Raw genomic sequence first — 27593 nt, forward strand, 5'->3', positions numbered from 1 at the left:
GTGTTTTCTCACTCCCTTTTCCCCACCCTCTCAGCTCAACTTAAAAAAACCCAACAAAACAGGTCATTAATAAATGCTGAACTCCAAGCATGCTTTTTCACTTGCTGCCACATCCTTCCTTTCTGCTTAAGTATTACTAATCCACAGGTAATAAAACTTGTTCACCATCCACAGTAAACTAGGTGCAAACAGCAAGCAGCCAGTGCAACACAGGTATGAAATACCATGTCAAGGCACTTGTAATTAAGAATTATTACACCATGACAGTAGACCTACTCCCATATTCATCTCTGTCCGTTTTCCAGAGAAAGTGACAAGGAAGCCCTCAAGAGACTGCCAGTTCTGTGTATACTGCCAAGCATATTTTTATGCATTCTCTCAGTCACAATCAGCAAAATCCATCATCTGATACGACACGTTTTCAGAAAGTACAAGCAACACTCCTCTGGCAATTTATTTGGACTAAGAGACAAAATCATATGATATTTTGGATAGCTTCCTCCTTAACCTGCACAAAACATTTTGGATATCAGACAGCAGCATACAGAGCAAGGATCCCATTCATGAAACAAGACTACAGATGCAGCTCTGTGCATTAGGCAAAATCCACCCAAGACAGCAGCAGCACTGTAGAGCAGTGTGCGGCTGCATCTAAAGGGCCTCCTCTGCTCAGCAACCAAGTTTTCCTTTAGCACTGTCACTTTCCCCAGAACAAAAATAATCACAACATATTACATGCCTGACCACATTTACGCAAGAATGCACAACAAGATTTTGGACCAAGTACCGTACTACATTTTGAAGCATTACATAAAGTCACCCATTGATGTGGACAACCCTTCAAAGCTTTGGCAGCAGCTAGGTTCTTTCTCATAACCTTACAAGTTTTATTCTGGTATCAGAACAAAATCCCACTCAAGAAACAACCCACAAAATGTAACATCATGCCTGCTACCAGCCAGAGGGCACCTGCACCTTGTTTTTGCCACCAGACACATTTTCACAAGCCGTAGTCTTGGCAAGATGAGTCGTTCTTCCGGTGTCGTGGTGAAGCAGCTGTCTTTGTAGGTGATGGAGAAGCTGCACCAGGTAATTCAGGCCCACCTTCAGCAAGGACTGGTGCTGAGGCCAGGAGAGGCACTTTCTTTCTTCCCAAGAAACCAGCTCCTTCAAATCCCATCTTCTTTTTGCTTTCTGCTTTGGTTTCGTTCTCTTCTTCTGGTCCTCTTCTTTTGAGATCCAGAGAATTCTCTGCCAGGCGGTGAACCTCTGTACTGCAACACCCACCTGCATCTGTCACACCTGTGCCTCTCACTTCAAGTGCTGTTGATTGGACTGCCTTCCTCTCAGCCGCACTGCCCTCAGCTGTTGCCTTCTTGGCCTCTGTCTGGCTTGAATTCCCATTTGTAGCAGCTGCCTTTTCTGTTGGGCTTTTGCTGGATAAGTTAAAAGCTTGGAAGTCCCGGTAACTGTGAAAGCTCTCTGTCCGCCTTGCTCTTGCCAAGAGGGGGCTTTCTCTGTATGGCCGCACAGAGCCATACGTGGCAGTTTCATGGATTGTTTCATGGTGCTGCAATTGGAGGCTTCAGAAAAGACAAGAAAAGCAGATGTTAGGCTGAGAATAGCAGCCAGTTCTTCTGCACACCACTGCTCTCACCTACCACTGCAATTCCCACTACAATCGCAATCACCACAGCCACCACACAAAGGCTTCCAGATCACTTCAGATTCTCAGAGAATACTTCAGTCTGCACACATACAAACCAGCAGGAATCAAGGAGTGTGTGTAGTTCAAGCCATTTATGGCATGAATTTAGGGGCTCAGCTACAGCCTTCAATTCACCAAACCAGTTTGCCTACCTGAAAAGTAAAGCCTTTAGTGTCTGCAGCCAGTGCCACTCTTGGTGACTTACCTGGAATTAGATTCCCGAAGCCGGTTTGGCTGAACAACTGAGGTGGCAGGACTGATGTTGGGTGTGGCACAGCGAGATGTACTCAAGTCACACTGGTCAAGCAGCTTGAGCAGCTCTTCCTCTGTGGGGCCACCAACATCTGCAAGAGAGAGAGCTCTTAAGAGGCCAAATCCATTTAATGCAGTCAGGCACACCTGAGGACACAAAAAAGAACTACACCACAGTCCTGGAATAACGCAACTCACCTTTGTCTTCACTCTTATTAACCATGTCCATAGCTGTGGTCAGGTCCCACATCTGGATGCTGCCATTGGAATGTCCAGTGAAGAGGTAGCGGCGTGGCCGGGAGCCCATCCTGCTGGATCCTTCACATTCTCGCACAGTAAATGACGAAATGGTAGTGCAGTCAACTGCCTGGATCTCACAAATCCTGCAGGAAGAGAAATCCCAAATTACCTGAACAATTACACCTGGCAGAGTTTGGCCACTGAAGTCAGTACTGGTTCAATTTTCTGAGAAGGCACCAAACTTGGCATCAGAAAAAGACCTTTTCTCCAGATGAAATTCCTTCGCCTGTATGACTGGCACACTGCTCAGCTGCAGACAATCCCTTCCCACCCTCAGTCCATCTGCACTCTTACTGTTTATTAGGCAGCCCCCACATGTTCCATGTCCATTTTCTGCTTACAGTGATTAGAAAGGCTCTCACAACAATGACAGAAACCAGCCCCTTCATATGCTAGACACTAGGAAACTAACCTGCAGAAACAGCACATTTACCCACATAAAAGACATGCAAAAAAAAAAATAAATCCAAAGATGATACATCTATAATGTAGATGTTATCTATAAAGATAACTTTTGTCATATCACAACTGCAATTTCACTTGTCATACCAGATCTCCATTGCTTTTTTTCCCCCTTTATTTTAGAAGTTTGTGAGGAGTGATGAGAAGAGAAGAAAAGAACTTCTAAAACTAAGCTGCTCATGCTCTGGGTAGTTTGTTTTACTGGCCCTTTGTAATGAACTTTTCACCCAAGCAATGCCAAAATAAGTCACAGTGTTGAGGCATTAATGTTTTCATTCAGATTCAAAGTTATTAGGCAAAAGATGCAAAAATGAAGCATAGAACTGAGATGTGCTGTCTTTCTGATCTCTTGTCATCTTCCTAGCCTAAGAGAAAGAAAAGCAGCTGTGCATTTGGCAATATTTCTTCCTATGTTGGCAGCAATCTTAGTAGAATAGTATGAAGTCAAGCCCAAGAAAATAATCGAACAGATGACCTAGAAAACAGTACCTCCATTTTAAAAGGTTCTAATATCTTCAAAGCCAAGTGCAAAGAAAGAGAGAAACCCTTTTGTGAGCAGCATAATCCCCGCCACCAGCAACTTCGGCAGCAGTTTTGAAATTAAATGTTAGCATGGTACCGTGGTTGAGTCACATATTCTGTAGAGGCACAGAAATGTTTGTTTTCTGAGCTCCATCATGAAATGAGTCTCTGATATCACACCTCTCAAAAAGCCTTTTGGCTTTGAGGCTGTACTAATTGTTAAGTAACAGTTCTGTTACTGACACACAAACAAGAGTTCAGACAAAGCTGTCAAGCATAGTAGAGGGCTGTTATGTGCCACTGCATGCACTTAGCATGGAGGAGGGAGACATCGCCACCTGAACAGGCCTAGTCCTGCCTCTTTCCCACTTAAAACATGGATGTACCTTTTCCCAGTTGAAGACAGCCTTACAAACAGCTTATTAGTAATGGGAACAACTTTTTGGATAAACACCTGTTGATCATCACGTTCACCAAAGGGTCCTAGATGGAAAAAAAGGAAAGATCACTTGTTTGTTTGTTTCAATTCCCTCACCTTTTTCCCCAAACAGTTCTGAAAACCCAGACCCATATGAGTATGACCACTGCAATTTTAAAGTATCATGAGCAGGGAGCTCAAGGACCAATAGCTAGCAAAAGCCATCCAATGGTTAGCAGTCTCTACAGATCCAAATCAGTTTTTGTTGTTCTAAGGGACACACATTCTTAAATTAGCTGTGTGTTCCTGGAAGAATTACTATGTCAGCACAAACCCTACATTAGCTCTCTATAATAACAGTAAATACTTTGTTGTTTTGCAGCTCCTAGATGTTTAAAGGCTTAATCAGATTTCTAGCAATAATACTGATGCCAGTTCACAAGCCATCCTATTCATCAAAGGTTCATTTGCAAGGCTCAGACCACCAAGGAATCTAAACTACCTGTCTACCCATATTTACAATCACACATTCCTTCAGTACCTTGCTACAGCAAAGTGCTAGCACCCTTTGCCTCTGCAGTTGCCAGGCTTCAGTGAACTTTATCACGACTTTGAAGTTGTTTAAGAATTTTTTCCATGCTTTGTTTAACCCCCAGCTGAACAGTGAACTGGAATTTGCAGTAGACCAAGTTTGCTATGCTCATTTGCTTTATACAGTCTCCTACACTTTCTCTCATTCTCTAGTTAAATCAGAATTGAAATGCTATATCAGTTTGCTAAAGGAAGAGGAATAGTATCTATGCTCCTAAGATTGTTTATCCCTTTTTCTGTCATTCAGAGTAAGTCCTTTAAGTGTACTCACTCTCTACAGCCTAAACAATAATTCTAAGGGAATCCTACAGATCCTTGCCATCGTTTCAAGGGGAGAGTAGTGTATAAGAGCTTACACCCATCAACTTGCACATTATAGGGCTGAAGGTCTGTTAAACCATTATAATACTAGTGAAGGTACAGGCACAGCAAAACCCAGAGACATCCTACCAATGTCATTTCCAGAACAGTAACTGCCATGACTCTCTGCTTCCTCCAGGGATAAGATTTTGAATGATGCAAGAGGTGTTGAGCCTGGCTGAGTCGAAATCATACCCCGGAACCGAGTCACAGTCCATGTCCGGACATGGTTGTTATCAGCACAAACTAGAAAGGAAAAGATGTGCAAGGGATGACGAAACATTTAGATAAACTTCTCTAATGATCATCTATATGGTAGATTTTCATGACTGAGTGATCAAGAATTTAGTCAATGTGAGGTCACATAGCATCTCGAGACAATTTTCTAACAGTCTACACATTCTTGCTGATGTCTTATTTTCTATCAGTTTTGTTTCTTCACTAGAAATTCAAGAAACTGAGACAGATGCAAGACCCAACTAAGGTCTGGTCTAGCACCAATAGCCTACAGCCCCCTTCAATCCCCTGTGTGCAGATGCTAGGACAAGATGTTATGAGAGCAGCCTGGCAGCAGAACCCTCCTCACACAACAGCCCTATTCCATTTGATTCATCAATTAACTCAGTTTTGTACATACAGATGTGCCCTCTCCTGGTACTGAGGGTTTAGCAGCAACTTGCAGGAGAACAGATAACCTCTGAGCTGTTTATTTGCAGTATAATTGGTTACCATGTTCCTGTTCATTTTTTTTTTGAGCAACGGGATAGCATTAAGATGTAAACCAGTTCTCTGCCATGCCCTGGCTGCTGGATTCTGGATTAAATAGCTTTTTACAGAGGAAGGAGTGACTGCATCTTCTCTACAAGTAAGACATATTCCTAAGCAAAAGACCAGGACAAGCAGAATAGCACAACAAACACTAGGAGACTGCTGAGAAAAGCAACAGAGACAGCCCTTTGAAGTCACAGGAAGGCTTTTTCTAGTGCCCAGGAGGAGATGGTGCACATTTTTCTGCAGCCCAGAAAGCTCCTGAAAGGCTGTTAAAAGACGACTAGTCCTGAAGGACCTGTGTGCAACAATAAAATTTGACAGATATACATTTGTTTACAAACCCTTTTATTTTCACAAATGGCAACTTTGGAATAAGACATAAATGAAAGAGTGAGTTGTTCTAGTATCTGGTCAAATAAAACTTGGGCCTTTCAGCTGCTAATGAATTAATGCTTTGAAAAATGCTTACTTTAAGAAGGAGGATCCAAGCAAATCTAACCCTTCCCCTGCCCCCAAATCTGTCCAAATCATTTCTATTACATGTGGGAACGATGCAAGTTATAGAGCATAGTATACAAATACTGCCTTACTCAGGAGGAGGGGAGAACCACCAATACACATCTGTGCACACATTACCTGACACGAGGTGTTTCTCTGAGAGCATGATCTTCGTGACAGGGCTTCGATGAACCGTGAAGGTCTGAAAGAGCTGAGGGCCAGACCCGACTGTCTCAGGGTGCTGTACAATCACCCTCACTGCTCCAGAGCTGGTGCCATACGCAATCTCAATCCAGTTGCCACTTACACCTAAAACGAGCAAGAACACAGTTGTTCCCCCAGGAATAAAAGCTTGGCTTACTGGGGGCTAGGGAAGGAGACAGTACAAAATTGTTTCCAAGCTTCCACAGTAAGAAAGCTGTGTTTTTAAATACTGTTTACTCAATATTTTCCCATAAACAGGAAGGCATTTTGCCACTAAAATGACCCCAGGTTTGTTCAACACTCTACTACATACTTCAACATTGCCTTAATAAAAGCCTCCTTTCCCATTCTCTCCTCCCTCCTGAAAGTGAAGGAAGAAATGGATAAAGTCATATAATCAGATATTTTGGCACTCATTGCATTGATATGGTCTATATGTGCCACATAACATTTATTTTTCTGCCTTAGTTGGAGACAAATGGGAAAGCAAAGCAAAACAGAAAGAACTACAGTTTAAAAAGTCGCTGTGGTATCAATATTATTATGTAACTACTTTCTCTCAGTCTGGGCTTTTTCGAGTTTTACTTTGCTTCGGGTTTTTGTTGTTGCTATTGTTTCTCTTTTTAATTTAAAACATAACGGCACCATAATTACAAAAGCATCATCAAGCTGCATATGGAAATGTTCCTTAGTATATATTATAAAGTCAGACACACATGCAAGGTTGTGTCTCCCCCTTAACCAGTTTAGCACAAACTATTTCAGCAAATACAATTCATAATCTAAAAGCCTCTCCGGTGCAAAAGGCTTAAAACCAACCAAGATACATTAGGCACAAGTATTAATAGATACATGGAAGTATATGTACCTGTTTATACCAACTACAGGTGTAAGGGAAAACAGCTATACCTAGTGTTCTTCGTTCATTGGAAGATGATTAAATGAAGAAAAATTCTTTGTTTATGTCAAGGGCTACTTTGTGTGCTTTAACCCTGCTAAGCAGCAACAGGAAAAGCACATTTCTAACGAACTCTCAGTGAAAAGACAGTGGTAGAATACTGACTTGTTTTAGGTGTGAGGTAGACACTGAGAGCTGTTATAGCATCATTGGAGGGATCATGGTACAATTCTGTCACAAGAAGATCATTGTCTTTCATCCGAAGTGGGAACTTCTGCATATCTGTGGGGAGGAGACATTTACTCTCATTAGAAAGAGTTGGTCTGATGCAACTTAAGTCAACTAAAGAGTGTAACAAAAAAAGCATTAGCACATCTTTTTTATTCCACCCTGCTCCCTTTCCTTACCTATATAGTAGATAGAACCATTGTTACAGCCCAGCAACAGGAAAGACCCAGCAGTATCATAGCTTGTGATAGGAACAACATCCTGAACCTAGCGCAAATAGAAAGGAAAAAATAATTAAATCAAGAATTTAGGTTGCTAGTTCCTCAGTTTTCAGACATTTCTGGTGTATTTTGTTTAACATCGCTTGAGTTTGGTACTGGACTAAAGCCATAGTGCAAACACTTGCATGGACAATGGCATTCCTGAAGTACTGCATAATCTTCTACCAAACTGGATCTGAAGTCCTGGAGATCAGCAGACACATGCAGGCAAATCAACTGCTCTGGAAGTTCCTTCTCTCTGTGAAGGAACCAAGCTTCGAGACCTGCACCTAAACCATGTCTTCAAAAGTAGATTTTATTTTTTTTTCCATATTCCAGTGAGTATATTTCACCCTTTCTGTAATCTCCTCCCATTTCTGACAAGTCCTTAAGAGATTTCTGGACCAAGGAACTAGATGTTACCTCTCTATGCCTTCTTTTATCCCAAGTTTTGTATCACTCTGCCAAACTATGGAAATCTCTGCCTCTAGCAGATGTATAATGAGGGGTAAAAACTCTTGTTCCATTACAGGTTCTCACTTCCAACACACAACCACACCAAGCAAACTGGAAGACAGCCCTGTCATATTTTACTTACTGGTCTACAACTCAAGGTGAGGGATTACACGTGCCCTTTCTTGGCCCTCTAGGATTAAAGGGAGTGCTTATTTCTCCAAGTGGGACAGAATTTTCAAGCAAAGAAAAGGTTTAGCTTATCCTAGGTAATGTGTCCTATTTCAAACAATTCTTATTTGCTTCAGCCCTGAGGAGGAAAAAGCCAAAAGCCATTTTATCCAGAGCACTCAAACATACAAAGAATCATGGTATTTGTCCTGTACTCTATCTTTCAGTCAGTCCATTTAATGGACCTTGAATACTAATTCATGGATATTTCAGCCTAAGTTCTCATTTCTCTCTGACCAGCAACATTCCAATTGCTAAAGAGACTTGAAAAAGCATTTGCAAAATACTTACAATGACTCAGTTGGATAAAAGCAAAGCAAATCAACCAAAGAAACTTCCCCATATCTCAAAGAGCTCAGACTCTAAACCAGTATCCCTTCCTAACTTAAGGATGGTCTGTTAAGTCCCTAAAACATATTGTAAATATTATCTTCTTCTGCAGCAGATAGTAACACCAGAGGCTGCCATCTGCCAAGATGTGAACTTTCATTAGGAAAAAGAACAACTCTGTAAAACAGTCACTGGTAAACCATGGCCAGTGAGAATCCTCATTTTGCCTACTAGGGTTTTCTGTCACACTCTACTACTACTGCTTTATGTTACCTCTTACTCTATAGCACTTAATATTCTGCTTCCTTTAAGCTCTCCTTTGCTAAGAATTTCATTTCTAATGTATCTAGCATCCACACCCTCCTCATCTTTTTAGCATGCAACTGAAACACTTCCAGAGGAATAAGTACTAGAGAAACCAGTCCAGTAGTCAGCTCAAATCTCCAAGAAAGGAAGAAGATGCAAGAACCAATAAGATGCAGAGATCAGAATTACATCTTTAGATCACTACATAAGGAAGAATACATTTGCACAAATGAAAGTAGAACTTAGAAAGACATCAGCCTGAAAGAAGATGAAGTTGTTGCTCTGAGCATCTGACCATAGTAACATGTCTGTCTCTGCTGCAGAAGCAGTGCTTTCCCATACCTATTACCTGTTATTTGTCACTTAAGAGTCAAATTAGACTTAGTCACCAAACAGTGCAGCAACCTCAGGTCAGTTCTGCCTCTTGAGATTTGCAAGGCATTTTGGGGATTTGTAGTGCATCCAGTTTTGTACCACAAAGGTGTATACCCAGCTGTGTTACAACCTTTGTTATTTGAATGCTTGACTGCTTCTCGCACTCGTACTGACTCCATGGATCTCTCTATTTAATGTGCATTCTAACAGGAATCAAATCAGTGCAGCCAGAAGCATCCACACACAGGACAGGCATCATTAAAGCACAATCATGTGCATTTCTGTTGAAGAAGTCTCCTACTGTAAAGCAGCTTTGTAGATCCCCAGATACCAGACTATCTTCTTGTTTTCTTTCAGATGGTCCAGAAATTGCTGTCGCATATTCCCCACAATTTTATTTCCTCTGGTGCTAGTGAATTTTTTACAAAGTTAGTAATCTATAAAGAAGTTTAAATATATCAGTGCTTGACATTTATTACCCCAAATCACACAACATCCTTTCATTTGAAAGCCTAAAAAGCATGCTTCTTAGTAGCACCAAACAAGTCAACATTCTGCTCACAGGCACAATACCCAGGTGATAAACTCCATAACACAAGTTAGGGCTGAAAACCCTATGATGAGCATTTTCCATATGCTTTTAGATTATTTTACTCTCTTTTTACTGGAAAGACATACCAGCTTGTAAAAAGTGATGTGGAAAATTGAACACACCTGCCAATGCTGAGTCACAGCGTTCCAGACTCCAACTTTCCCTGTATGGCTTGTAGCCACCAGCTGGTTGCCAATGAAGAAGAGAGCATCTACAGGGACTCCAAGACTGAATACTCCTGCAAAAAAAAGAACAGGCTGTGAAGCTCATCTAAAATAAAGAGAAAAATACAGTAACAATGAATCTCCCCATTATTATCACATGACATTTATTCTGGTAACAAGTAAAGAACAGTGAAAACTGGGTTTGCAGCATGCTAGGTGGGGCACCATGCATGCAGCAAACTGGGTTCCATTAAATGGCAGTATGATGTCATCTCTGCTAATACCATCATTATTTGCAAAGGAGAAAATAGGCAAGAGAAGACAGAAGAGCTCTCATGAAATATACAAACATTTTACTAGCCATCAAGTTCTCAGATGACTTTAAAGTAAATTTAAAAGTTATATTACAGCAAGCAGGAATTTTTGTAGTTGTTTTGTGGTTAGGTTTTTTTCAGCTGTGACTGTGAAACATCATTTAAGAAGCAGTAATTTCATGGGTTTTGCAAATTTGTGCCATCCTAGTTTGCAATTACCTGTTAAAATATTACAAATTCTTGATGCTATTTTTTTTTAAGTCCAGTCAAGCAAAAATATTTTGAAAATGGATTTCAGGAGCTAAATATGACTGCAAGACTTCAGTCATATTCTTGGGAAAAGACTAAACAATTCAAATGTGACCCTATCTGAATACAGTCTAATTTCTCTTTTAGCAGAAATACTTGAACTCAGAAAAATAATCAGCCTGCAAAAGCCTACTTCTTTCTTTCCATCCCCAGATCTTTTATTTGGTTGCAGTCCATAAGCAGAGAGTACAGGCTAACAGGCTATTAAAACTTGAAGCTATATAGGGTTTCACCAATCATCACATACTATTCAAATTTGGAAGATAAAACTTACCAGCAAACACTGGCCTTCCAAGTAAAGAAAATATGTCATCAACAACATCTCATTTAATAGCAATCTAAACAGTGCAGCGTCTGACAGGCATCGATGGCTGTGGTTACAGCTGACCTTAACATCTGAGGCCTTCCACAAAATTGATCTTTTCTTTAGAGCTTCCAAGTCTCATCATAAATCCAACATGAGTAACTTGAACTAAACTGCAAACTTGGATAGCATACTACATTTTGTACTATTTATTATGCATGTATTTAAAAGTTACAGCATATTCAAAAAGTCTGAGGTAATTTCCAAGTTTGCCAGCTATGAAGTCCAGCAAACTGGCCCTGCATTTAACTTGGTTTGTAAATAATTCTAGGATATGTTTTTCTGCCTGGGAAGTACAAAAATACTGGGGATACATTACAACACAAAAGTGTCAAGTTTCACTCACAGGTTTCTTATTCCATCCAGCTCACTCTACATATTTATATTACGTCTCACTAATATACCTTAACTGTAGCAGATAGATGTTATCCCAACAAGGGTATCCAATAGCTGAAAAATTCCTCAATATTGCAAAGCAAAATTGCTTTGGACAAATTCAAATAAACATATTCCCACACAAGGATCAGCCCTCTGTAACACCCAAGAAGAAATCTCACAAAATTGTTTTAATTATGGTGCTAAGCTGTTTTCCAGTGCAAAGCAAAATCATTCAATGCAGATAAGATTCAGCAGCACAGGGCACATGAAAAAGGCAGTAATAAAAAATCCACAGAAACAACTAGAATTGATTACTCCAGAGAAGGATGAGGTTCAAGGAAATCAAGGAAGACAGCTTGAATGGTCTGGAGGAATTTGAAGTGTCAGTCCTGCTTAGGCTCAACAATCTTGAGACTTGTCCACAGGGGGGACAACACTATATGTAATGACAGGCTCTTGTCCTAAGGGTCCCTCTCAGTAAAGTATTGCTTACAGCAGCAAGCCAGCAGCAGCGTCTTATGTAAGTAATATTGAAAGGGAAGAAAGCACTCAGGGAGAGCTCTATCACAAAGATGCCAGCCCACACAATTTGCTGGGGATGGTGTCGCCAGGCTCCAGCAACTGTTTGGAACAAGTACTTTCTTTCACAAGATGACAGCAATGTACTGTATCTCTAACACAAAGCAGCACTGCAAGCATTTGTCTCTACAAGGAAACAAAACAGCTACGTTCAAGTTATAACTATTAAACACAAGCATTTTTTTTAAACCAATCAATGTGACCTATTATCCAAAAAGAACAGCAGTACATTTTGGTCCATGTCAGCCTGACTGGGAATTTCATCCTGTAGGCACTTTCTGTCTGCTCCCCCCCTCCTCCCAAAGTTTCACAGTGTCACTGGAATGCAGTACAGCCTGGTTAGCATAAGTCCTTGCTTTGGTTTTGCTTTGGTTTTTCAGTCATAGTCTAAGATATCAGAACCTTATGATACTGGCATATTTTAGAGTTTTTATTTGAAATGAAAGGCTGCTTATTTTTTTTTGTGTCTCTTTGCACTTGATTTAAAAAAATCCAAGATGCTGCTTCTTGTGTCTTACGGCAAATCCCAAGGTAACACAAGCAGCTAATTGAAACCAGAAAATGCAGGAGGAATGGAATGGCACAGTGCTTAAAGCAATGCCTGTTACAGAAGTAACAGCTGTCACACCAACCCTTCCCTGTCCTTAAGACTCAGTCAATGGGAGCATAAGAGAAGGTTTCCCAGATCCGATAATTACTCACTGCACTTAACTGAGATAATTTCATATTCAACTGTTAGATACACTTTTTGTGGTTTTTTTTGAAAGACAGTGAAATCTCCTTTTCCATTTTGCTGACCATGATATATGTAAGAACTCTATGAATCACAAATAAAAGAGCAGTACACAGCTTATACAAGACCTTTGCCTTTCCCCATCTTCAAATATGACTTAGTGTTTCCACACATTCATGCAGGGGTGGGGGAAAAAAAGCAATATCCATAGCTATAAATTGCCTGAGAATCTGTCAAACATGCTCTTCTTTAAATGCACATGGGTCAAAACTTGAATTTGGTACTTTTGACTTTAATTAATGGTTACTGTCATTCTGAAGGCTTCAACCATGGAAATACATCTAATAACAAATTAGCTCAGCATTAAGTTTTCTCTGAAAAGTGCTCACACAATCAGACTGCTGTCATACTTTGTTAGCAGTATCCACTGCCAGAGGAAACAGACATTACTGGCACAGCAGTGGTTATTCAAACACCAGGGATTAGGCTAGAGGAAGTTCCAAATACCATTCCCTTCAGTGCCTCCCAAATTTGCCCTGTATTTGAACAGCAATGACTCAGACAAGCCATCAGATCAGCACCAGGGAATATTTACTTCTGGAAATGTCTTCTTGCTGTTTCTAAATCTTACAACTGTGTGTTTTTCAGTGACAAGGTGTATAAGCAATAATTCCTGTATGCTTAAAGGCATAGTGTGGGCTTTTTTCCTACCCTGACACCCAAGTTATAAACCCAAGAAATTTTCATCTTCCAGACTCCATTTATGAACCACATTTGACAGAGAACTGAAGTATTTTCATCATCTCTAAAAATGTGGCTTTAATAACACAAAGGAAAGGAAAGAGCAGAATCACTTTGTATCTGTAGGTTTCCACTTCCAAAGCTTAGTTCCTTTGTGTTACAGCCTACATTCAAATGCCAAGTCTAAGGAAAACTTTAATTCTTCATTTGAATTCTTACACAAAAACCTCAAACTGAACAGTAAGTATTGGTTACTATCTCTTCAATAAACACAGTGATCTTTTATTCACCATCTCTTTGATTTTGAGCCAGGATTCCTGGTGCAGAACTGAAGGATGTTAAAACACTAACAGGTTGCTGTACCATAGCTTGTTTTGTCAATCTGTGAAAAAGTGAATACTGAGCACCAGAAATCACACATACCTCAGAACAAGGTCTCAGACTTCCTTCTACTTAAACACACACACAAAACACAAAACAGGTAATGATAGTTACCAATTTCACTGCCACTACCACCATCCTGAATGCTCCACAAGATAATGCTACTCTCCGAGGCAACTGCAACCATCTTGTCCTTGTCTCCATGAGGTCCTCCAACCACCTTGGCATTGAGTGCCACCCGCTCAATGGTCCAGTCCAGATAAGGACTGGTGAACACCTGCTGCCACCCAGATGACTCTTTGATTCTGGAAGGGCAAAGGGGAGAACAGGGAGCAGACGTCAGAGACGCAGGAACAGTCAGCCCAGTCTAATCCTGAACCAGTGTGGATGATTCAGTCTTATAGTCTAGACCACAAACTTCAAATTCTTGTTAGAGAACTACAGCCTACGAGATCTGCACTTTTTCCCATTTTGAAGTCTGATATTGCATATTATTTCAGTACTTTGCAGATACTGAAATCCTGTACTGAGCTTTTTCTTAATTTAAGCATATCTGATATAAAGGTTATAAGATGAAGTCAAAAGTTTGGGCTATCAAACACTAGATAATGAGGTTCAGCATAAGACTTCAGAAAAAAACTCTATTAATCTCCTTATATATCATGCAAGAAACCCAATCATGCTTTAGCACAAAGCTCTGCTCTCCAGACACATTTTCTGTTTATGGAATACTGAAAGCAGATAATACTGAATTGGTTGTAAGCTTTATTTGTAGAGAATCATTTCCCTGCGCATTTTTAAGACTTACATGCTGTCAGCACAATTTATCTTACTTAAGTTCAGGCAATAATTTAAGATACTTTGCAATGGAGTTAAAGCAACTAGATCTCTGCAGTCAAGTTATAAAAATGTTAAAATTAAAAGCAGAAAGACATGTGTACTTTTTAGCATTGTTGCCATTATTTCACTTCAGTGTTGCATCCTGCCTGGAGCTGAAGCACCCCAGACCACTGTGCTCCACCCATGCAACATGCAGAAGTTGTAGTGGAGAGATTTAAGAGCACAACTGCAGGAGCAAGACTTTGAGTGCAACCCAGACATTCTCACAAACTTTAGGATCAAATTTTAAAAACTTTTGTCATACCTCAAAATTTAAATTAAAAATATTATCTTTAAGATGCACTGTATTTTGCTCTAGAAGAATGGAGGAGGGAAAATTCCACCATTATATTCCTAGAGCTTCTTGAAGTTTTGGAAGAAAAAAAAGAATATAAGACTTCTACCTTGAGTCTGTGTGAAGAAAAGCAGCACTTCAAACTGGCATGTTGACCTGCACCCTCTCTCATCAGCCATTCAAGTCTGACATGATTCATCAAAAGCATCACTTATGACATAATTTTAATGGCAACAAGCCTTGTTAAGTAATTTACCGAGCAGGAAAGAGGCAGAATCTTTCACTTAAAGTGAGTTAGCAATCAAGGAAAACAGAGATAAAATCCTAAGAAGGGGACAATTAGCACAGAACCAGTTGCAAATCATTGCCTCTTTCTCTGTCAGACCATATGAAGCATAATTGAAAACAAAAACATTAAGCAGAGCAAGAGAATCCACATTTAATACAAATTAAAGCCAAAAAATTACAGTGGTGAATGCAAGTTAGATGTGATTTAAGTTACAAAGTTTAAGCAACTGGGTTACTATTCTAGAGAGTGAATAAGGCAGCAAAGTATGGCTTTTTTGGCAGTAAGCAGAAAGAAGTTGTTCACATTATATTCTTCTCCCCTCTGTTTCTGAACCACAGTATGACAGCCATGTTAGATTGGTCTGGGAAACAGCTCTTGTAAAAACACTACTTTCCATCCAAAAGACAGCCACCAATTAAATCAAGACTACGAGATGTGAACCAAAGACAGCTTCTGTAAGGTGGAGGTATTGCTTATCTTCACCTGACCTTAAAAAATAGCCAGTTTGTTTTCAAGACAATGAAGACATTTTTCAGCAATCCAAGTGAAGCAGCAAGTGTTTAACAGCTCTGCTAAGCAAAAAAACCTGAAAACAAGGTAGCAAAAATATGTAGCAAAAATTCATTTTTTAATAATTTTTAAATTAATTTTCCATTTAAAATTTTAATTATAATTTAATTTTAATTTAATTTTTATTTTAATTTTCCATTCTTTAAATCAGACTTTCAAAGCAGTTACATTTGAGCCAATTTGCAACTTTTCAACAGTATCAAGAACTGACATCAAATCAAAATCTGAGCTCCTATCAAGCAATTTATTTTCTCCAAAAAAAGGAAGCAACTCATTTTCACAGGACGAAACTGAATGTCTTTATCTACTGCTATTTCAGAGTAAACTGTTTTCTTCACTCTTAGCCAATAACAATATAATTTTTTTAGCTTCCTGTAAACTGACAAGCAACTCTATTCCTACCTGTAGCAAACAGCAAAATGGGCATAGGCAGCTACTATCCAGTTGTGGTGGCCAGCTACTATTAGGACTTTCCGGGGGTCCACAGGAAATCCTAAAAACAACAAAGCTGAAGTCAGGCAAGCAACAAGTATTAGATGAGCAGAGACATCTGTAATAGGAAAGAGCTCTCTGCTAGGATGTGCAACAGAAATTTTGATAATTAAGTTTCTCAAGAAACAATTTCAGCAAGATTTTAGTTTGCAGTGTTGCTCCTCACAGCCTTGGGATGCCACAGAACTAATGCTTGAAGAATGCACCTTTTACCTCCTTTTACCCAGGACTGCCTGCTTCCAAACCTCTAGCAGTTCATTAAGAATCAGCTCACTAAAACTAAATCACTGTTTTGAATTGCATAGATTTGCCTTTAACATAGTCTAGATTTTCCTAATGATTTACAGGATCATGACAGAAATATGACACTTCTAGCAGCATCACTTCGCTTGCAAATCAAAAGCTGGAAAATGTCAGAATTCAGGTCTATCTCACTATTTTTCTGTGAAGACTACCTTTACTCTAAAAACTTTACTCTTGAAGGGCAAGTGAGGCACCAAGAGGAAGAAAGAAGTGGAAGAACGGGAATTAGGCCCTGAACAAAGATCAAAGAGACAGTGGCCTCTCTGGCTTTTATTATGGTCTTAGTATGGTGTAAGGCATTTGTCTAAGGGACCATGCTAAGGCTCCATGAAAAACTTTAATTTGCCTTTCTCTCAAGCCTCACACCTGGACTGTGCAGCAGTGAGCCTTCAGTAGTGTATAGGGAGTAGTGTTTAAGTAAGTATTCAGCAATTTTAACCAGGCAAACACAGAATAGCAGATTTAAACCAGATACAGCCACATAGTTCTTATTTCCCAGAGACAAGTATCTTTGCAACTTGCTTTGGTTTTAAAACTGACACTCCTCACCTAGTCTGACTGTACCTTCCCCCGTACCAGCAAGTGTAGGCTGGACACCACCTCCATGCATCTCACTCTCATTCTGACCCGTTCTGATGTCAGTCAGTGGCCCAGTAGTATTATTTATCTTACGGCTGGGAATGCCTAGGAAAAAAAAAAAAACAAAAAAAAAGTTTTGTGTCCCTCCTTCAACTTCAGCAATATAACAGATATTAAAGTTCACTTTAAAAATACAGGATTAACACTTGTGCATTTTGATGAAAATTTAATTTATCTGCTACAAGAAACAGGTAATATTGTAACACTGAAACAGGAAATGCTTTTTCTCTCTATGTTGACATTCACCATTTAAGAAACTATCTTCAGAAAACCTGTCAATAACTGGCAAGATATCCTTTAGACTTCAGGTTAATACATGAATGGTGTTCATGCCTACAGAGAATTTAAAAAGGCCTAAGTGGTACTCAGTGTTGGTAAGGAAAGCTCATTAGTGCTGATTTGTCACCTAAGCAATAGGACACCCAAGGTACCGCAATGTTCAGAAAGAAGAAAGCACCTCGTGCTGATGACATTAAACTGAAAGGTTCCTGAAGAACCTCTGCTCTAGTCTACAACCAAACACAACCTGCTTAGCACTAACGGGCCACACCCCCTGCCTGTACTCTAAACAGGCTGTTTGTTACAGCCCAGAGATGAAAATCCTAGGTTTAAACCACAATAACGTTCAGTCCAACCATTTGTCCTTAGCTTTCCATAGGAAGGCTGTCTCAGAACAGTTTGACAGCCAGGGTAATCACCTCAGCCAATCATCCCCACAAACCAAAGCAGCACGTGACAGCAAACAACATCAGACCATGAATACAAGAATACCTGGAGGAGGTAGGTAGCCATGAAAAAGGACACTGCCACAAGATGAGCGTTCCAGTTCTTCACATAGTAGCAATCTTCTCACTAAGAAGGAAACCCAGATATGACCACAGCTTTCACTTCCTTGAAAACATTACATTATCTCAAATATCCTTCCGTTTCTAAAAACTTTTACTTCGAAAAACTTTAGGGTCACAGCTGCCCAGGATTTGTCAGTTGACCATTGCTACAACAATAAATAAGATGAGATCACATTAAGAAAAAAAATATTACCTAAAGGAGTGATTCCATAGAATTCAGCTTCATGCCTGAGAACATTTATACTCACTCCCCTACAGAAACAGAAAAACAAAACCAAAAACCGACAAGAACAAAGTGAGTAAATACCTTGACTATAAATGCTTGCATATAACTGTATATTGCAAATCTAAATATCAAGCTACCTAACAGTTTATAGAATTACCACATTCAACATGTTGACATTTGAGATTTTAAAGTGATCTTAATTTGACTCCATTTTCATTAAAATAAAGATACAGAAACAATAAAGAAATACACTGCAAGATGTAATCTACATTACAAGAATCTACTAACAAAATAGAATGTGACCATATCTGCCTCCACCATAACATACATATACTCTAGGCATGGTCCAACATCTATGAGGGAGCTGAGCCACATACCAGGCACCCAACTAGATGAGCAAGATGAAATATTTATCACTTGAACAAGTTTCCTAATTCTTCTAATTGAAATTAACTTCTTACCGTAAGTCTAACTCCTTTGTGCGAAGAAAATTTAAAATGGGTGCAAATGCTGCTGGATCTCGATCAATAAATATCTGCAAAGAAAAATTTCTGTACTTGAGTACTGTTATGGAGCAACCATCACCTAAAGTGCTATTTTATGTTGAATGTGGGAGAGAGGAGTTGAAGATGAGGAAGTGAACAGACAAACAAAACCCAAAGTTTTTGAGGTTCTTCTTTGTTCTCATTATTCTACTATATATCCTAAAGGACATATATAGAAACACTATTGCAAACAGATGGCACTTAATAAATCTGTTCTTTAGGTTCTGGTCTCCACAGAGGACAATGGAAGCTTTCACTTTCTATCATGTGTTCAATAGGCAATAACTGTAATAAGATCTCAAGAGAGGTTTCGACTTTTTAAAATTCAATTACCATCAAAACTACCTCTACACTTGTAGCAAAGTACTTGTGTGTCTTACTATTGCCCAACAACATTACTGTAACTATAGTTTCCCATCTAAGAACAGCATACCAACAGATTGAAATGGACATTTTGTTACATGTTTTTGCCAAAAAAAAACACGTGCTACATTTCCATGTTGGATTACTCAACTAGATATGCAATGGCTATCTAATGAAAATTATACCTCCCTGCAATACAGCAATCAGCATTTGCTCTGTTTAAGAAAAGAAGAGTTGCTGCTTCTGCATTACATGTACAATGTAGAATTAGCATAGAAATATGTACATTGTTCAGCTTCACTTAGCTTAGAACAAAGATGAGATGCAAGAAAACCAGAGAGATCACTAATTTTCATGAAAGTTTAGCCTGACTCAGGCAGTGTAATTCCATTAGCACCAACAGTAAAAATGCTTTAGGAGAGAGTCTAACCAAAAGCATAACATCAAATTAATGAGTTACAGCACATCCATTACTCACAGCACCAGTTTCATCTTTTAGTGTTGAAATTCTTCCACTCAGCAAACTGAAAAACAGGAAATCTCCATTAGATATCCCCCAGAAATGTACTGATACAAACACAGGGTAGGAACACTGGATCAGTTAGCTCTCTTTGGTTACATTTTGGTAACACAGTTTATCAGAGCACACAAAACAGCCAGAATGCTGGAGGAGTGAAATCTCTCCTGGACAAAGGAGAAGTGTATGCACAGATAAGGAAAGGCTCAGAGCTGCATCATAAGGACCTTCAGATTCCCAAAGAAAACAGACAAAAGGCCTAGTCTGAAGGGATGAAAAAATTTTCCCAGGCACTTAGAGGGCTTTGTAGTTTGTTAAAATCTAGTTGAACTGGTAAATGCAAAAATGATGAGTAAACAGTCTGCAAGGACTTACTGGACAAAAGTGGGATGAATTCATTTTTACACAATTCTATTTCAAAGCTTTTCTCACATCAGATCAAAGTACTTTTTCTTCAGACCCATATAAAACACAGTGTCAAAATCTCATTTTACAGGTAAGATGGACACCAACAGCTTTCACTTGATTCTGGATGACATTTATCTGAGATTTTCCAGTATTGGACAACTTTCAGGACAACCTCCTTAGACAGCATATTTCGTGTTGAGACACTGGGGAATAGCATGAGACTTCCTACCTTACCATGCCTTTCCTTGCATGCCTCAAAGAAGATGACATTTCATTTATCTGAACATTTCAGTAAAATAGGAACAGGAAATTCTGCATATGTCTGCTGCCAGGCTTTTATTGGGAAGGACACTTAGAATATAAAAATGGAATGTAAGGAAGCAAAATGGTCAGCATTTAGGTTTTCTTTTGTGGGTTTAGGATTAACTGGGGTGAAAGAGGTACAGCAACTGCAGAACAAAATACAAATCTGCAGAAGTAGTAATGGCAGTGATGTAAAAAGGAGCATGTTCAATAACTCAATAGCTCCTGTATCACAAGTTAAAACCCTCAAAACTTTGAGTTAACTCAGAGTAGAGGAACAACTCAAAGAAACCCTGATGCAAACAAAACCAAAAATGTTAAAGGCAGTGCTAATGCAAATGGCCAGTAAGATCACAAGTGGTGATCACAGCCAGTGGCATGTCCCTTTCCTGCAGAACTGGAGATTATTTCCCCAACACTCCATCTAAAAAGTGACAGCTCCTCAGCACATATAAGCTGCCATGGCTACATTCAAGCAAGAAGATGCCTCTTGGGTAACAGCTTATTTCAAATTAATCTTTCCCATTGCTTGAGATGGGGGAAAAAGCATCAAGGACACTAATAACGATGCTATTTACAACAAATATTAAAAACTGAGAACATAAATATTTTTTTTAATGATTGTTAATTTGTCTTTGTTAAATGTGATGATACATTACAAATACCTGGAAAAAAATGAGTCTGGAATCCACATCAGTGTTTGTCTTGATGTGCTGAACCTATGAAAACAAAGTTACAAGTTCTGAATCAGCTGTAAAATTGAAAAGAAGCCTGTTTTATCTAAAATTTCTTGATGTGTCTTAGAAAGCTAGTATCAAACAGGTTTGGGAAGTTTCATACTGTTAAATAATATTGTTAATATTATACTGTTAATCATACTGTTAAATAATAGAAATTATAATATTACTTATGATGCCAGACAGTACTTTACATAATAAGTAACTATGGATTATTTGTTACTACTTCTGGTTTTGATTTAACATGAAGGAAGACAACTGAACTGGCAGCTTGGACAATGAGCTCATGCTCTGCATCACTCTCTGGCTGTACATATCCTCTTACTAGTGCCATGGTAGAAGAAACCTCTAGTGATCTCTTCATTAATGGAAAAAAAAAGGATATGCAAAAGCAAAATTCCATTACAATTTGCCATCTAGTACAGGATTACAAAATACAAAATATTTTTGGAATAAAAATACTTAAGTCATAATTTATCTAATTTTCACTGATAGTATTTTCCAGTTTTGAAGGGGGAAAAAATGTAAACAAGCCTCATTACTTTGTGCCTCCTAAGAGGCAGAAACACAAAGGCTATGTGGAACTATATAAAACATGGATTGTGCATCTACTCACTGCAAACATAACAATGGCAAATCTGTTCTTAACAGAAAACCTACCGATTCAGTGTTCTAACTACAATAATCCAAAAAGCCTTTTCTGAAAAAAAAAAAATTAAAAAGCTCTTCTCCAATACACTTCTAAGTAGTTTTGCTCAGCTTTTCTTATCAGTAATACAGGTCACTACCTCTGTCTACTTTAAGAGTATGGGACGATTAATTTAACTATATTATAGCATGTGAAAACAACGAATTACATTCATTTTATCCAGAATTATATCCAGACACTGCTTGTAACTATAGGGATTGATGCAGCATCACCATCATCTTCTTTCAATTTTATCAGCATGTTCAGACAGCCCCAGGATTTCCTGCCTGTAATTTAGCACTATAGTAGCAGTTTAGTAAGCAATAGCTCATACTAACATATACTTTAGAACTTTTAATACATAGACATTAATCTCTGTAAACAACCAGAAAGAGTCCTCCTTTCCAGGATGCAGAAAGCAGCTTAGCCAGCAAAACTTACATGCACAGTGTATCTGCAGCTCCTTGCAGCAATTAGACAGGCTAAGGATAAGGAAGGCTAGTCGAACCCATGCAATATCCTCAAAAGACCCGTAAGCATATGCTAGCTTAAAGTTATTTTAAAGAAAATATAAGCAACTGGAAACAGATGTGCCAAGTGAAAGTTATAAACCAACCATTTTCATAGTCTATTGTCCTTGTGGAGTTACAGTGTAACTACAGGGAGATACAGAGTCAAAAGAATGCACCCAATTTGATACAGTAATTTCTGTGAACATTAACTTGCAAGAGACTTTTGTTCACAGTAAAGGAATTCACAGAAGTTATGATCGGGAAGTGACGGAGCCATCAAACACTCGGCAGAGAAGCCCTGACCATCCCAGGGAGCAGTGCAGACCTCCTGTCTGAGCATGGAAAAGCTGGGGTCTGTAATACATGCTCCAAAGTATAACTGGTGTCAGAAGCAGAGGGAAGTGCTCATTTCCTCTTCTCATACAATTCTCCAAAAAAAACGAAGAGTTTCAGGTTTCTAGTGAGAGTAATGAGAACTAATGAAGAGTAGGAAATGTGTACAGTACCCTACTTTCACCCATTTGCTGTGCAATCATCCACTCCACTATCAGCCAAGAGTCACCTCCCTTTGCAAACTGAAAAACACAACTCAGGTGTAGTTTTCAAAGGATGTGGGCATTACAAGGGCAGCTGAGCTTGCAAAAGACCAAAACTTCTGATACAGAAGTACTATAGTACAGAGCCTCTCTATTAAAGGGGAAATATCCATGCACACATTTCCTGCGGCTTACATCCAAATGTTGACTAGAATCTAGACCTTCAGGCAGAAATTGATTACATGCACTTCTTAGTTTGCCTCATTCCTCCCACTTCTCTGTGTAGGCAAGCCCTCTGAGGGTGTGCATTTCTTCCCTTCCCTTTATGAAAAGCCTGTTTCATAATTTTCTGTTCTCTGCTGAGGCATTTAATAAGGAAGATTATTTAAAATTAAGAAACTGAAGCAGCTTTGAGATTCCACGGGTAATAAAATCATCCTAAAAGATGACTTATCCCATAATTTTAGAAACAGAGTTCACTAAAGAACCTTATGCAGCATAACATGAAATCTGGTCCAAGCCTATATCAAAGTTATCCTGAAAGCATCATTACAGGTGAGTTTTGCCTGTGTTACAAGTAGTTTCTCTAGGCTGAACCAGGCTCTTAATATTTTATTAAAACGAGAGAATTCTGCATCAATTTCTACGGCACTCTAGTTTAAGAAACTAGCAGCACACAATTTAGTTATCAGACCAAGCCCATGCTCTGAGTAATGCACGAAAATTCTTAAAATAGCAGTAGTAGTTCCTACTACTTATAGCTGGCTCCACGCTGTGCGCATTACTTGGGAAAACACATTACTTCAGTTTCCACTAGCTACAGTAATCTGAATGATTTCATGTCTGAGCATTTTGACAGGAATGTTTGCACTGTTTATCACGCAGCTTCTGACCACAGCTGTCCCACAATTCTCTGCCCCAGCCTGCCAAAACGTCTACATCTGCCAGCTTCCACACTTCCAGCGTACATCTGAAAACAATACAGCTCTTTATTCTCGCGGATGCCAGCGGTATCATATCAGCGATTTTGATATCTTGCTCTAAGCTGATACAGGGACTGTTCACTAGAAGCCTACGGGTGTGACTGCAAAGCAAAGCTTCTATCCCCGAAGAAGCAGGATTCCCGGAGTCTCTAAGGTGAATGTAGAGCAGGCTGCCCTGGCATCCCGGGAGCTGCCCACACGCCCCGTGTCCGCCTGCGGGTACCCCCGGTTCCTGCGGAGGCTGGGTGAAGGCTCACCCCGGCCGTCCCGGCGGCAGCTTCAGCTCGCAGAGCCCCCCGGGGCGGTCCCGGACGGGTCGGCACCGCCGCCCTGCCGGGCCGGGCCGGCCGAACCCCCGCCACGGCCGGGCGGGCCCCGGCGGGGCCACTGGGCGCTGTCCCTCGCTGCCCGGAACGCGCCGGGCCCGGGCCCGCCCGCTCACCTGGTGCCGCCCACGTTGAGCTGGATGATCTCCCCGCTGCCGGCGCCGGCCAAGCCGCCGCCGTTCCCCGCCATCTTCCCCGCCGCCTGCTCCAGCCGGCGCCCGCCGCCTCCTCCCGCCGGGACCTGGCGGTCGAGGGAAGCAGCGGCGGAGCCAGGCGAAGGCGGCGGGGAAGGAGGCGGCGGGGGATCGCCCAGCGGGGACCGGGGCAGGGTCGGCGGCCGGGCGGGCTGCGGCCCCACGGTCTCCCGGCGCTCAGGCCCGGGCAGGGGCGGCACAGGCCATGGCAGCGGCAGCGCCGGCAGCAGAGCGGGGCCGGCTCGGGCCGAAAGGCCGCGGAGCGGAGGCGGAACGCGGGCGGTGCAGGAGGCGGGGCCGGAGGAGCCCCGCGGGCAGAGACGCGCCCGGAAGGGGCGGTTGGAGCCCGCCCGCCCCGGCAGCGGCGTCACGCCCGGGGCAGCGGAGCCGCGGTACCGCGAGTGCCGTCTTGTGTGGGTTTACAGGAACGGGGAACCGCCCCTGCCGCCATCAGGCGCCAGCGACCCCCGCCGAAAATAAAGAGAAGGGCGGCGGAGCTGGTGAAGGGTCTGGGAGCGCAAGTCCTGTGAGGAGCAGCTGAGGGAGCGGGGGGGGTTCAGCCTGGGGAAAAGGAGGCTCAGGGGTGACATTGCTCTGTACAAGTCCCTGGAAGGAAGGAAGGAAGGTGTAGCCAGGTGGGGGTCAGGCTCTTCTCTCAGGCACCTAGTGACAGCACGAGAGGACACAGCCTCGGGCTGCACCAGGGAGGTGGAGGATGGACCTTAGGGTGAATTCCATCGCGGAAAGGGTGATCAGACATTGGAACGGACTGCCGAGGGAGGTGCTGGAGTCACCATCCCCGAAGGTGTTTTAAGGAAAGGCTGGATGTAGCACTTGGTGCCAGGCTTTAGTTGACTGAGTGGTGTTCAGTCATAAGTTGGATTTGAGTGGTCTTTTCCAACCTAATTCTGTGAAAGCCAAGACTAGATTAAGGGTTCACTCGACCTTGCATCCCCCCACCCACAGGCACCCCAGGCTTAGGAGCTCAGGCCCCTGGTAAATGCCAGTTCCATATGAGAGAGGCATAGAAACAGAAAGGTCCTTGAAAACTCAGTAAGAAAGCAGTGGACAGCACTGTGGAGTTTAAAGCCTGGGTTGCAGCCCGCAGTCATTAATCAAATTCACCAATTAAAAGACAAAAATATTAGACATGACATATCCAAGCACACAATGCAGGCTTTCAGGAAAAAAAGTTTATCACAGCACCCCATAAAGAAAAACTGAGGTGGAAATAAATTACAGTGTGGTTAGTAAAGGAAATTAAATGATGGTTTATATTTTTGAGGGTAGGCTTTATGATCCTAACTCAAGCAGACCCTAAAATCAAACAAGGAAAATAATAAGCAAACACAACCCTAAATTTTAAGTTAAATTTGCCTAGGCATTGAAAACCCACTGGGAGGATCCAGGCTCTGTTTCAACCTAATGTTTTACCATGGGTCTGAATGGAAAGACTTCAGCCATGCTCAAAAATTGTGTTCTGAAAATGCTGTGAGCCTAGAAGTAAACTGCTTGAAGTTACCTGGCTGCTTCCTCACTTGCATACCTTGGAAATTAAAGGTTTATTCCTCTAGTCATATTGTAGAGCCAAACTGAACAAAGCTATGAAGATGCCCTTGCCATACCATGAAGTTTTTTGAGGAATGATGTCTCTATCACAAGACCCTATTGCTGTCACAGAGAAACAAGCTGTGCTGGGTGTCTGGAGCTCAGTGTCTAAGCAGCGTAGTGTGTAAAGTTAAATAATTCTGTAATGTGTTCTGAATATGTTAGCACAGCTGGTTCTGTGGCGTGTTTTGCCCTACAGCCCAAGAGAAAAGGAAAATTAAAAAGTAGCTGACCGTGTCACCGAGCCCAAGGCCTTCATGCTTTCTGTATGCTTTGGAGTCTAGTGTAGCTTGCATTTCTTCTTGGGCTCAAGAAGAGACATGCTTTCAGATTTCTGCTGAGCTGTCTTCTCCTTTCATGGAAGTTATAATGATAGTAATAAATGTTCAGGTGTGCTGTCAAGCACAGAAGGAGATTAGAACTTCTCTTATGTCCTGGTGGAGTCCTCTAACCATTAATATATTTGATAAAAGACTGGGATGGGATATTTCTTAACTTGTTGAGAGGAAGACTGACTTCCCTACTTCAAGTCCTCAGCTTGGCTCCTAAACCATGTTTGCCTCACAATGTCTAAATACCGTGAAATTTAACTTTTGCTTATTCTTGAATAAAACTTAACTATCACTGGCATTTGTCACTCGATTACTTCTTCCACCTGAGAAGAAGTAGTGCAGGAAAACCAGCTGTGCATTGATGCATTCTCTGACAGCTGCAGTCCTCAAACACTTCCACTAGATGCCTCTGTTGTTATTGAACTTCCGAAAGGCAATTCCTGTTTAGTCTAACCATTCAAGGCATGTTATCAAGACCTTTTATCTTGATATTGCAGATAAAGTACATGATTCGCAATCACAAAAAAAATCCCCAAGCCCATTTTAAAGCATACATTACATCAGCTTTATACAATATTAGTATACAAAGCAACTTTATGTTGCTAGTTTCTATGGTCTTCTTACTAATTCATAACCCTCTCCCAGCAACCAGTCAAAGATGGGTCACACGTGGACCCATATGCAAAAAGTAGACATCTGAATAAAATATATGTACTTCTGAGTAATGGTTGTACAATTTAGGAAAGATGGAGACCTGCGCAATGGATTATCAGCTCTGTGGTGGTGCACACTGAAATTCAATTCCTTTAAGAACAATAATTCAAGCTAAGAGTACAAGGAAGGATTGCTTACCCACTTTTTCCACTTGGATATTAGTACAGTTTTCTTATGGAACATCCTGTATCCTGGCTAAGAAGCTAATTGTTCTATTCAAAAGAAGGCAAATTCTGCTATATAAATTGTATTGATGCACCTCCCAGTGGTACCCTTGCCCTTAAGCTCCTTAAAATAAAAGTCTAGGGAGGAATTGCTACTCTTTGGCAAGTTTGCCAGGTACCTGTTTTGCTAAGTTATTAACTGAGAAGCAATGTGGCTCCCCAAGGAGCCAAGGGAAGTTTGGTAGTAAATTCCTTCTCTGCTTCCTAAGTAGATCCAGAATGGGAGATTTTCTCAGAAAACCGGAGACGTTTGTGACAGGGATCTTGTCTTTATAGCTTCCTGTTAACTGGCAGTCTTGATTGCTGGTGTTACACAATATCAATGCCAAATAAAAACATT

The 27593-nt window shown here is 40.8% G+C and overlaps 1 protein-coding gene across 2 annotated transcripts; it reads right to left on the reverse strand.

Moving 5' to 3' along the window:
* Positions 1 to 340: 340 nt before the first annotated feature.
* Positions 341 to 24603, reverse strand: KCTD3 (potassium channel tetramerization domain containing 3). 2 transcript variants are annotated; one of them, XM_015621843.3, is made up of 18 exons: positions 24298 to 24603; positions 21065 to 21118; positions 19650 to 19695; positions 18725 to 18798; positions 18231 to 18289; positions 17961 to 18041; positions 17100 to 17234; positions 16158 to 16248; positions 13837 to 14027; positions 9882 to 9997; positions 7392 to 7479; positions 7150 to 7266; positions 6021 to 6191; positions 4704 to 4859; positions 3631 to 3727; positions 2159 to 2343; positions 1914 to 2052; positions 341 to 1583 (listed from the first exon to the last, which is right to left on the reverse strand). In XM_015621843.3, the coding sequence occupies exons 1-18, from the start codon at positions 24369 to 24371 to the stop codon at positions 1001 to 1003; spliced, it is 2457 nt and encodes an 818-aa protein (XP_015477329.1). In that variant the 5' UTR covers positions 24372 to 24603; the 3' UTR covers positions 341 to 1000. The 2 variants fall into 2 exon arrangements, with proteins under 2 accessions (XP_015477329.1, XP_015477330.1); XM_015621844.3 differs by lacking the exon at positions 24298 to 24603 and adding an exon at positions 22266 to 22361 and having other exon boundaries at positions 1001 to 1583.
* Positions 24604 to 27593: the final 2990 nt, after the last annotated feature.

This window comes from Parus major, chromosome 3 (assembly GCF_001522545.3).
Source record: "Parus major isolate Abel chromosome 3, Parus_major1.1, whole genome shotgun sequence".
NCBI lineage: Eukaryota > Metazoa > Chordata > Aves > Passeriformes > Paridae > Parus > Parus major.